General features: G+C 38.5%; 1 protein-coding gene across 1 annotated transcript in view; it reads right to left on the minus strand.

Annotated features, from left to right (window-relative positions):
* Positions 1–12,772, minus strand: part of notum1a (notum, palmitoleoyl-protein carboxylesterase a) — a 38,146-nt gene that overhangs the window by 5,235 nt on the left and 20,139 nt on the right. The window contains exons 3-9 of the mRNA XM_057817964.1: positions 8,276–8,371; positions 7,990–8,050; positions 7,858–7,916; positions 4,885–4,987; positions 4,630–4,821; positions 931–1,028; positions 712–859 (exon numbers count right to left, since the gene is read on the minus strand). Of these exons, the coding sequence (XP_057673947.1) occupies positions 712–859; positions 931–1,028; positions 4,630–4,821; positions 4,885–4,987; positions 7,858–7,916; positions 7,990–8,050; positions 8,276–8,371 (757 nt within the window). The remainder of the gene's footprint in view (positions 1–711; positions 860–930; positions 1,029–4,629; positions 4,822–4,884; positions 4,988–7,857; positions 7,917–7,989; positions 8,051–8,275; positions 8,372–12,772) is intronic.

Below are 12,772 nucleotides of genomic sequence, written 5' to 3' on the forward strand. Positions count from 1 at the left end.
TTGTGCAGCTAACATGGCAGGATATGTCAGAGGAGAACTTTTCTACATGTTTTCTACAGTCCTTTATTTAAAGAGTTTGTCGTGTTTACTTTGTAATTGCTGTATTCGTGGCCATTTTTAACACAAAGTTGCAATGTCTGATGGGGTTGAAAATTTGACAGAACGACAAATAAGGTAACGACTTTGAATTTTTTGATGCTGCTGCTCATGGAGACCCATATATGGCTAAGGTCGGTGCCTATTTTGGTTTTAGGTCGGTAGCAGCTTTGGCTTTGTAAATATTTGAATTTGAAGTTTTTGAAAATAGGCCCCCTACGAATCGACCCAGCTTCCCTTGTCATGTCAATAGGTTATTAAGTGTACGTTGTGAGGTACAATGAGGTACTGTTTCTGCGACTAAAAAAAAACCCCAAAGCAACTGGAGACAAAATGGCAGACGAGACTCCGGTGTCGTAAAGTCGAAATAGTACGTCGTAAGACTCGTAACCCGAGGACGACCTGTAATGTGTCAATAATTTCACACGTAAGTCGCACCCGCAGCCAAACTATGAAGAAAAAAAAAACTGCGACTTATAGTCCGAAAAATATGGTGATTTGTTTTTAATTTTGCCAATTTTTTTTTGTTTTTTTTTTGACTACAACTGTTAGAATTTGAGGTTAAACTTGACCATCCATGTACAATGTTGTTCTCTTTTCCCCCAAAATACTTACGGAACATCTTTGAGGGTGTTCCTCAACTCGATGCCGAGATTTTGGATGTAACGCCACTGGCCCTCCTGCACCGGCTGTCCCGTCAACTGAATGTTGTCCACTGTCAGCTGGGCCTCGTCAAACAGCCACTGGACCACAAAGACCGGGCCTACGAAGTGTCACCATTAAAGCAAACTTATCGATGAACTGAATGTGGATTCTGCGGTGCGTAAAACATACTTTTGATCGATGGGAAGACTCGGTAGCCAAAGAAACAATTCCACTCCTCTCCTTCGTGGGCTTGCTTGCATTTCTCTGGTACGACTCCTCCCCAGTACCTGGTGAAAAGATCAAATATTGAGCAGGGGTGTTGTGTCAAACTGGTGTCCCGACTTCTTCAAGTTACACGTTTAAGTCATTCTGTGCCATTGTCAGCCCCTTCCAGGCCGTCTATTTCCGTCAAGGGCAGATTTCCAGGTGGATGCTGAAGGGAATAGCATCCTTTCCCATATTTACTGTTTGATTGTTTGTATTTCTCTAACACACCCAGTATAAAAAAAATAGCTTGTAAATCATAGTTTATGAAAGCAAGTACAGTAGAATATATTTGGTGTTATGAATAGTTGGACTTGGAGTTATTGAAATTTGCAGTGCCAAGACAACGGGCAGGTCAGGGCATAACAGATACAGGATGCCTGCTGACTATGGAAGCCGAACGCGCGCGTCATGCAGCTGACTGAGCGAGATTGATGCTGACCAAGCAAAACAAGCAGGTGATGGCCAAGACATCTACAAGCCCACGTCTGGACCACCGAATCCCACCAGCAGCTCTTCTGGTAACCAATAGAGGTGTGCAAAATTTCCGATTCTTAGATTATTCGCGATTCGGCCGTGGAAGATTCGAGAACGATTCACAAACATCCAAATTCCGATTATTGAAATATGCCAAGTAAAGTGGAAGTACAACACACTCAGCGCGCCGCACGGTCTTCGGGACGCAATGAGGAACGGAGCGAAAGTAGCTAAACATCATGCTTCTCATTACCCGGCCCCTCGGGTAATGCCAATGCTCAACTCACAGCTCTAGATCAACTCATGCCACGAGATAAAAAAAACACAACAACATACCTGACTGCTGCCGAAAAGCTGCAACAAATTACATCCACATAATGTTACGGTAGATATCATTTATATAGGACTAGATGCAATATTGATTCGGTAGCGTTAGCAGCACATCTACACAAAGCTAGATGCGGGCGTTAGTAAACGGCCGCCATCTTAAAGCAGTACACTTCCCTGCAAGGCTGTTGTAGCGAACCTTCCAAGCGAACCTAATTAACTTTTTATCTAAAATACTCCTAAATCGGTAAAATATTGACTTGAATTTATCTTTAAAATAGTTTTAAAACTTTCACATGTCGAAAGTAGACGAAAAGGAAAATTTGGAATAACGGGAGCAATTTTGACAACTTTAACGGTTGATTCACAACATTAAATTAATTGAATATAGTTTAAAGCTGCTGATACAGAATGGGGACTGGAGTTTTTTTATTTACTGTTATTTTTGTATATTTGGTATATTTGTTAACTTGATACTGAAATAGTTTGGTTTAGCCTGAGAGTATTTTTGAACAATTTTGGAACTAATCTACAAAACATTAAAAAAAAAAAAAAAAAGGAGGGGGGTGCATCAATAATCGTTTATAATCGAATCGGAGCCTCTGAATCGTAATCGTAATCGAATTGTTAGGTGTCCAAAGATTCCCAGCTCTAGTAACCAACAATGGACAGTCCAGAACAATGAAGGAACATCTCCTCCCATGGGACATCTGATAACGGAGGAACCCGCAACTGAGAAGTGAACACTCAGCAATGAGAATGGCCAAATCCTCAACTCTCGTTGCCCTGACCACAGTAACGCCCGAATTCTACTGTTGATTACACAACAAACAACAATCCTAAAAAAACGCCCAAACACATCCTTCCTCCAGACCACAGCCCGCCTCACCGGAGCCTTCAAAAGACGGAATTCTGTAGCTAGCGCTATCGTTTCTTGGGAACATTCTTGTGTACTTGTTGTTAGTCGACCCTAGAGCCAGCTTTCCTCCTCGTCTGGGTCTATTTGTTGTTTTTGCCTTCCTGAGTGATTGCAGTCGACTCGGAATAAATTGTCAACTTGTGTTTCGGGGCGTTTTTCCAGCTATTAAAATGGAGTCAGTTCAAGGTGTTGAAAGGTGAACGCGTGGAGTTTGGCCTTTTGGCTGGTTTGTCGGTGCACCGCGGGGTCGGGTGGTTGGAATTGTGCAGTGTTAAGTGCACGTGTAAATGACAACACGAGTTATAATACAAGTAGTCCCCGGGTTACGAAAGAGTTCTATTCCTATGGTGGTAACCCAAATTTCCACGTAAATTAGAATTAGCCCTTCAAGTACACCGTAAATCTCAAAATAACTCGAAAAAGTCCAAATGTATTGTAATTTGCTTAATGATGGAGGATACACTGCCCTCTGGTGGCAGCGTTGGGTCTGGCTGGACTGTCGCCTTTTATGACTGAGGAGCAGACTCGTTTGACTTGAAAAAAATGCAACTGCGTTCTAGTTTGGTCATATAAGGCTGTAAGTTGTTTCAGCTAATATATGATTGAGTATGCATTTGTAATAAAATTTAGAGCTATAGTTTGTGGCGTTATCTGTGAGCGATTTGGTATGAGAATTGTAAATACATTAGCATTCGTATCATTTAAGATAGCGGACTTTTGTTAGGCAAATTAGGTTTATTTAATCTCCCAAATTTTACATATTGATCAGACTATATGGATGTTTGAACACCAATTGGTTTGTGTCAAGTGTTTTTGTGTTAAAATGCATGTTGTTTGGAACATAAGTGTACGTGTTACAGCTTTACAAATTGTCAAAAATCAAGGAAGTAAAAAGCTTCAAAAATCACAATTGCCTTGTTTTCTGTCAAGCTGAACAGCTTCACGTTTAGTGAGGACAGAACACGTCATATTAATAAAGTAAAGTAAGAAATAAGATACTGTCAAGTAGAATAAGGCACAGTTTATGCGATAAAAAAAAAAAAAAGACTCAAGAAAAAATGGCGAATGAGGCTCCGACGTCGTAAAGTCTTGGTTTTTTTGTATAGTTATTTTGATATTTAGGGGTATTTAAAGGGTTAGTCCGGGGACTACCTGTATTGTGAAACTGCACTTATTTTTGTTCCAACAAAATGACATTTCAACAAGATAATCAGTGTTCATGGTTTCCTAATTGATTATATGCACCCAAGTAATAAGGACAATTTTAAAATTTATTTTATTTATGGTTTATTAAACCAAACATCCTAGCTATTTCAGATAGAAAGGGGGTTTGACACACGTGAATGAAATTACGTGTGGCAGTGCCCTATATGACCCAGAAGATGGCGTACTTGCATAACAAAACAAAAAAAATGGTGATATGCGCCGTTGAATTGACTGCCAATGCTGGCGAAAGACAAACATCATTTGAATTGGGATGTCTGACACTGAAAGATCATGTTTCAGTGCCATTGAATACGTTATTTAAAAAATAAAAATAAAGCCGTTAGAACAATAGAAAGGTTGTTGATTTCTTTCCTTAGTTTAAGTGTTGTAATATGTCAAATTCACTGTGTGGTCAATGTAAAATCAGATCATTTGTAAAGCAACTGGTTTGTATGTCACTGTCAATAAATAAAACATCCACTAAGTTTTGGTAACTTAATATTTTGAATAACACATCTCATTGTTTTCTTCAGTAACTTGTAACATGGAGTATCTGTAACTCATCTAACTGTTAAATGATGAAATTAGGTTTAAGGTTTTTAGGCAAAACTTTTGTTCAGCTAAGTCATGGAGGAAGCTCAGTGGCAGAAAATGTTTGGTCATGAGTTCCTAATAAATTGTTTCCAGGAGCCTACTTGATGCCTCTCTTGATGGTCTCAGTGGGTGCGCAGCTGACCGCGTCCAAGCAGTCGGTGAAGTCGTACTGCTTGTTGTCCAGGAACCAGCCCGAATCGGCCAGGCCGCGCACTTGGATCCCCGTGTGTCCCAGACCCTCCAGCAGTTCCGACACACGGTCCACATTCAGCAGAACGCCCGTCCCGCCGGCACTGCGTGCAGAAGAGACCTTTTCCAACTGTGCTGCTGATGAGAATGTTTACTTATCAACGTACCTGCTCCCGGCGAGCAGCAGGACTTTGGCGTTGTCCAGGCTCTTTTTTAGCAAAGCTTTCACCACTTCTTGAATGATCAGCGAGCCCATAAAAGCGTAGCCACCTGCTCACCAGAGGGAAAAAAAAGGTTTCACTTTCATATTGTGGTCTGGAACAGTGATTCTTAACTGTTATGCCCAACTTTGGGTAAGGCGTGCCAACTAAAATAAGTTTGGTTTGCTAAAACACCAGTGAATTGGAATGAGATCATTCTGGTCATTTTAACGCTTTTTTTCTGGCTCAGCTCCTCGTTCTGTCACACCAGAACATTAATTAGGGTCAATATTTGATTGGTCAAACCAAGAGCCAATCAAATTGATTGAAAGACAAAACTTGAATCAACATGGTCATTTTTAAAGATAGGCAGTGTTCATTCAAATGTCTGAAATTTTACAGCAACAAAACTCTAAAAAATGTCAAAATAACTGTATATTTTTTTTCATTGCTTTAAATCAGGGGTGTCCAAATTACAGCTCGCACTGCTTAGTTTTTTAATGACCCGCTGCAAATGATGAGAATATCATTGAATATGGTCCGTAAAGGAGCTTGAGCTCAGTCTACATTGTGTTGCACTTCTCAGCTTCAACACTAGATGGCGATGAAGTTTTATTTTATTTTTTTTTGCTCTCAGTAAACATTGGTTCAGGAAAGTTAATACTGTACATACAGTGGGGGCAAATAAGTATTTAGTCAATCACCAATTGTGCAAGTTCTACTTGAAATGATTAGAGAGGCATGTCATTGTCAACATGGGTAAACCTCAACCATGAGAGGTAGAATGTGGAAAAAAAAAACCTTAAAAAAACATTCTTTGATTTTTAATAAATTTATTTCCAAATTAGAGTGGAAAATAAGTATTTGGGCATCTACAAACAAGCAAGATTTCTATTTGTCAAAGAGGTCTAACTTCTTCTAACGAGGTCTAACGAGGCTCCACTCCACTATTAAATTTACATATTGATCAGACTAGATGGACGTTTGAAAACCAATTGTTTTGCATCAAATGTTTTATTGTTAAAATGTGTATCGTTTTGAGCATAAGCGTGCTACAGCTTTACAAACTGTCAAAAATGAAGGAAGTCCAAAGCTTCAAAACGCGCAAATGTTTGATGTCTGTAAAACGGAACAACTTCACGTTTAGTCAGGACAGAACACGTGATGTTAAAAAAAAGTAAAAAATAAGATAGCGTAAGGTACAACAAGGTACTGTTTATGTGACAAAAAAAAAAAGACTGAAGACAAAATGGCGGACGAGACTATGGGGCGCCGTTTGTAAAGCAGCACATGCTGAAAGTTACGACGACATTTTCTCACATTTAACGCAGCAGTTTTTAAAATGTGTGAAAATTTTAGAGTCACTTTTTTTTTTTGCACATTTAATCTTAAATCTTAAATCTAAATCTTAAATCTAAATCTTAAATCTAAATCTTAAATCTAAATCTTAAATCTAAATCTTAAATCTAAACCTTAAATCTAAATCCTTAATGTAAACACTCAAGGTACATTTTTGACCATTTGATACAGAAAAATAAAATGTAATAAAATCAGTAAAAAATAACAAATTAAAATTGATTAGAAACATTCACTCATTAGAACAATATACCCAAAAATTTGACCGAAAAAACAAAACTGAATAAAAGAAAAAAAAGAGTGTCCTTGGACAGGACAGTTTTTATTTTTGCTGCTCACAGTATTTACCTTCTTTTACAATGGTGTGGAGTTATTTTGCAATGAGCATGCTAACAATGCTCACTGGTTTACTGATATAACACTGACAAAGCAGGACGATTGTTGGCAATATTCGGCACGTTTTCACTGAAAAACAATCAAAAACAATCGGCTTATCAATGAGATTGGGGTCTAATGTCTTTAAGTGGCGTCTTAATTGATTTGGCTTCTGGCTGTCCGCTATAATTATTTTAAGACACAGTAAACAGTGGTCTTTCCTCATCACACACTGTATTAAAAGTCAAAGCTAAAAGGCAAACGGCACGAAAAAAGCGCATTCTCGGCGGCCGAGGTAGAACCGTAGGTGAGAGCGGTCGTCGTCCAAGCCGAAAATGGCACTTCTCGGGCGCCGACGTGAGAACCGGACAAGACAGTGGGTCGCTGCGTGAGTGAGAGAGTCCGGTCGGAAAACGGCTTTCGAAAACGGCAGTGGCACACTGCTCTTCATATCTGTTTTCTGTGTGTGCTGAGTGCTCTTCCTTAGTTCAAAAATACTGCGCACACTCTGAAAATGAGAGCGCCACTGCCACCTACTGAGTGGATGTGCAAGTACACTTTATTCCAGTACGGCAAAAAAACAAAAAAAAAGCATGTTCCCCGAGGTCACATGCGCCCCCCCTGGCCTCGCTCTGTGCCCCCCCAGGGGGGCGCGCCCCACTATTTGAGAAGTACTGATTTAGATTAAAGATTTAACATTTAGATTAAGGATTTATATTTAACATTTAGATTTATGATATACTGTATATGTAAGATTTACATTTAAGATTTAGATTAAAGATTTAAATTAGTTCTGGATTTAAATATTTAAGCCTAATACTTATTATTTAAAAATAAATATTTAAATTGCTAAATAATGTCATAAATGTGCAAAAAAAGTGACTCTAAAATTTTCACACCACATTTTAAACACTGATGCGGCACTAAATGTGAGAAAATGTTGTCGTAATTTTCAGCATGTGCTGCTTTACAAACGGCGCCCCATACAAGACGAGTCAAATCGCGTAAATCGAATATGTCGTGACCTGGGGACTACTTGTATTCTATTTTGGGTCGTTTTTTATATTGTAGCTGCTTGTGTTTGGAGACATGACTTCTGGCACTCAAGTTTCTTTCCATACCGAACAGCCCCGAAATGTCTAAGTAAAAATTGGGCCCTCCCAAAAAAAGCTTTAAAAGCCCAGATGAGGAGCATCCTCCGCCACTTACTGTGTTCCGTTTTGGCAGTGGCGCCGCTCCACGCGTCGCTGGAACAGTACGGGATGTACCTTCGAAAACAATATTCAAGTCATTTCAAGTGGAAGCCTGTCATTTCCCCAAAACAAACAGGAGTCAACCTACACCATGTTGGCATTCCACCAGTGAGGGTTTTCTTCCGGCAGCGGAGACAGGATCCCGGTGCCTGCGCAGACACATCATTCGTATCATTAGCCGTTCCGCCGCTCCTCTTCCGCGTCATCATCATTACCACATGGATTATAGTTATTATGCCACAATGAAAGACACGGGCGTCAACGTTAGGAGCAGCGGGCGCCACGTCCACGTCACGCCGCAGACGTCTCGGAGACAGGCAACGATCCTTTTTCAGCGCTCGACGGCGATGGACGTCTATAGCAGTTAAACGTACCTGTTTTGGTTTGAGGCCACTTAGACGAGCTCATCAGCCTCCTCATGGTCTCGTACCGGCTGTCGCAGTTCTCTTTGTTGAAGCAGTACCAGCCGCCTGCACGGACACAAAATGGATTATTCTTTCAGCGCCAATGATGACAATAGACGTCCAAACTAGGGCTGCCGCTATCAATTATTCAAGCAGTCGATTAACGGTCTAAGGCTGCAGCTATCGAATATTTTAGTAATCGACTGAAAATTCTATCGATTAATCGAGTAATCGGATAAAACAAATATATTTTTAGGTGAAGAGCAATTATAAATATACATGAGAAAACAAGACATTTCATCTCATCTTGAACCATTTTCAGGCAATCAATGACTTTAGTTTCGATGTATGTTGTTGACAACAGCCAACAATTGCATCTCAGATGTAACTAGAATAAAAAAAAAGACTAATTCAATGTTTTCACTCAAAAACTTTTAGATCTTATTAAAAAATATATATATATCTTACCTAAAAATGCCGTTACGCTTGATAACACACATCACTTAAAAGTTGGGATTTTTTCTGACGTGTTTCAATTGAATTTCTATTTGTGTCAAGCCATTTTTAAGTTGTAGTTAAGTTTTAAGTTAGTCTAAACTGTGAGTCCTGATAGGATTTTGAGTTTTTGCAGTGTTCAAAATAAATGTATGATACAGGCTGTATTGGAGCACATTCAGGACCAGTGCTACTTGGTGTTTTAATCAGCAATGACTACTGAGCTAAAATTGATAGTTAGCATGATTAAGTTTTTATTTTACACCCTCATCACTCCACAATGCTATGTTATGTTAAAGCCTGTATGTAAGACACGTTAGCCACGCATCGACAGTGGTCATAATTAATAGAAACCTAGCCCTCCGCAGGGCTAACGTTACGTGAGCTAGTAGTGACAGTAACGTTATTTATTAGCGCTTAGCGCTCTTTATTAGCGCTTAGCGCTCCACTGCTTTAAGATGGCGGCTGTTTACTAACGCTGCCCAGACGCGGCCGAGTCTGTCATTTTGCATCTAGTTCAACATACATGTGACCTCTACGAGGCGCATCAGACGCTACCTGCTACCAACGTAGCATCGTGCGGGCTAGTATTTCGCAACGACGGCGTGGTTTGTAGCGGCTGTCGGCTGCAGTAAGTTTTTTTTTTTCCCTTCTTCCTCTCCGCACGTGACATCAGCGCGTTGTCCTGCATTAAAAGTAGTCTGAGCAAAACGTGATGCTTAGAGCTGTCAAAATAAAAGATTATTCGAGGTGAATAAAATTACTCGGATCAGTTTTTAAACTCGAGTTACTCGAGTTGCTCGAGTATTCGTTTCAGCTCTAGATTGATCTATCAACTAGTTAGTTCGAATAACCGAGTAAACAGATTAGGAACATTTGATGCATTCCAGAATGAATTTCAGGAGATGTAAAACAAAGGCTTGCTAAGGATACACTTTCAAAAGAGCATAAAATAAGAATAAAAAATAAAATTCACCAGTGTTTTTCAAACTATGCAGAATTGCAGTTTCATTTCATGAGCAATAAATGCATTTACAAATACCTGAGATTGGCCTCAAATGGTATAAAAAATTTAGGAAATGAGGATCAAAGTACAACAAAATTTGGCTAATTTGCTGAGCAAAAGTCCGCTAGCGTAAAATGCAATAAAATGCTAACTTTTTTTTGCTCTTAACAAATCGTTCAAACACATATTTCCACAAAAAAATTGCTAAATACACCTATAAACTAAATTATGAATGCATAAACAGTCAAATTAGCTCAAACAAAACTAGGGCTGTCAAACGATTAAAATTATTAATCAAGTTAATCACTGCTTAAAAACTAATTAATCGTAATTAATCGCAATTCAAACCAACTATAAACTATGCCATATTTTTCTGTAAATTATTGTTGGAATGGAAAGATAAGACACAAGACGGATATATACATTCAACATGCTGTACATAAGTACTGTATTTGTTTATTATAACAATAAATCAACAATGTGGCAATAACATTAACATTCTGTTAAAGCGATCCATGGATAGAAAGATAAATGTTAGTACAAGTTATAGAAATTTTATATTAAAACCCCTCTTAATTTTTTCGTTTTAATAAAATTTGTAAAATTTTCAAACAAAAAATAAACTAGTAGCTCGCCATTGTTGATGTCAATAATGACAAAATCAGTAGCACCAAATTGCCAGCAGAGGGAGACAAAAAACACAAGTAACAAGTGGACATGACTGTCCTGTCATTTTAATCCGTTTGAGCGGGGCATCTGCGTTAATTGCGTCAAATATTTTAACGTGATTAATTTAAAAAAATCATTACCGCCCGTTAATGCGATAATTTTGACAGCCCTAAACAAAACCTTATGTTGGTCTTAACAGGGAGCAGCTGGATCCTGCCATGTTAGATGAGTCATTTCATATTCAGTGTTGCCACTACAGGGCAGTTTATTAGCCCAAATTAATAATTAAATGCGAACACTTCCTAAACAAACCATTACAACGCCACTCTAACTAAACGAATCCTCGAAGCAGAAAATTTTCATTCAAAGCTTTTTTTCTAATCGAATTACTCAAGTTAATTGATGAATCGTTGCTGCACTAGTCCAAACACTTGGCTCTTTAATTTTTATCCTTCTGCTTGGACGTCTACCAGCGTCAGTGGCACCCACTGAGTTAATCGACAGCGAATCGATGTGAAAACTTATCAATAACTATATTGATAGTAAACTCATTGTTTACATTCTCGACCCCACCAATTTTTTTTTTGTTTACATTTTTTTCAGTTTAAAAAAAAATGAAAAATTGTAAATACTAGGGTTGTTCCGATCATGTTTTTTTGCTCCCGAGCCGATCCCGATCGTTTCAGTTTGAGTATCTGCCGATCCCGATATTTCCCGATCGATTGCTTTTTTTTTGCTCCCGATTCAATTCCAATCATTCCCGATAATTTTTCCCGATCATATACATTTTGGCAATGCATTAAGAAAAAACATGAATATAACTCGGACGAATATATACATTCAACATACAGTACATAAGTACTGTATTTGTTTATTATGACAATAAATCCTCAAGATGGCATTTACATTATTAACATTCTTTCTGTGAGAGGGATCCACGGATAGAAAGACTTTGTATATTGTGACTTAATATTGCCATCTAGTGTATTTGCTGAACTTTCAGTAAATGATACTGAAGGCCATGCCCAAATACATGATGGGAAGTGGAACCATGACTGTGCGTAGTGCTGCCAATTGATATATCTTCTCTGCGTTGGGAAATAACATAAGGTGTTAAGAAAATGATCAATTGCTACCTTGCTTCCCCACATTGCTTCCCATGATATTTCTAATCGTAGGGAGAGGGATTGTAAGGCTTTAGCCAATTAAAAACAGGCTCCAAAGGCTGCCAAACTTCACTCTACTCATTTTACGCTGCTTTTAGCTCTATATATAGATAAAACAGTGCCATTACAGATTGAACGCAACAATACGTGAGTGGGTCGTGCAGTGCATGCATTAATTGCGTTAAATATTTTAACGTGATACATTTTTAAAAAAATAAATTACCGCCGTTATTGGGATAAATTTGATAACCCTACCTTAAGCCTAAACTAAAGACTCTGGATAAGTGTAACATATTATGTCTGTAACATTAAATACAGTTAGAAAACGATTTAATTAAAAAATATACAGTATATATCTTAAAAAAAGGCATGTCCGATATTTTTTTGCCGATTCCGATGCTTTGAAAATGAAGTGATCGGACCCGATCGATCGGCATCTCTAAATACCCTATTTATTATCATCACTTTCTCTTAATTTATTTAGTGTATTTTCCACACTATAAGGCGCACCCAAAAGCCTTCAATTTTCTCAAAAACCGACAGTGCATCTTATAATCAGATGCGCTTTATACTGTATATGGATCAATGTTGGTTAATCATGGCATGAAATTCCCTTTAGCGCAGCTCCATCTAGTGGTAGGCATAAAACAACTCCAACTACTACTATTATTACTACTACTGCGCCTTCTAATGCGGTGCGCGGAATTAAAAATGTTTTAAAATTGGCCACTCATTCAAATTGTGCCTTATACTCTAATGCGTCTTATAGTGTATATATACACTGCTGGCCAAAAGTATGGGCACCCCTGCAATTCTGTCAGATAATGCTCAATTTCTCCCAGAAAATGGTTGCAATTACAAATGCTTTGGTAGTAATATCTTCATTTATATTATTTATATATTTATCTATAAATCATTATCATTTTAGACAAAACTCCAAAAATGGGCCGGACAAAAGTATTGGCACCCTCAGCCTAATACTTGGTAGCACAACCTTGAGACAAAATAACTATGAACAACCGCTTCCGCTATACATCAATGAGTTTCTTGCAATGCTCTGCTGGAATTTTAGACCATTCTTCTTTGGCCAACTGCTCCAGTTCTCTGAGATTTGAAGGGTGCCATTTTCAG

The sequence above is a fragment of the Corythoichthys intestinalis genome, chromosome 16, assembly GCF_030265065.1.
Source record: "Corythoichthys intestinalis isolate RoL2023-P3 chromosome 16, ASM3026506v1, whole genome shotgun sequence".
NCBI classification, from domain to species: Eukaryota; Metazoa; Chordata; class Actinopteri; order Syngnathiformes; family Syngnathidae; genus Corythoichthys; species Corythoichthys intestinalis.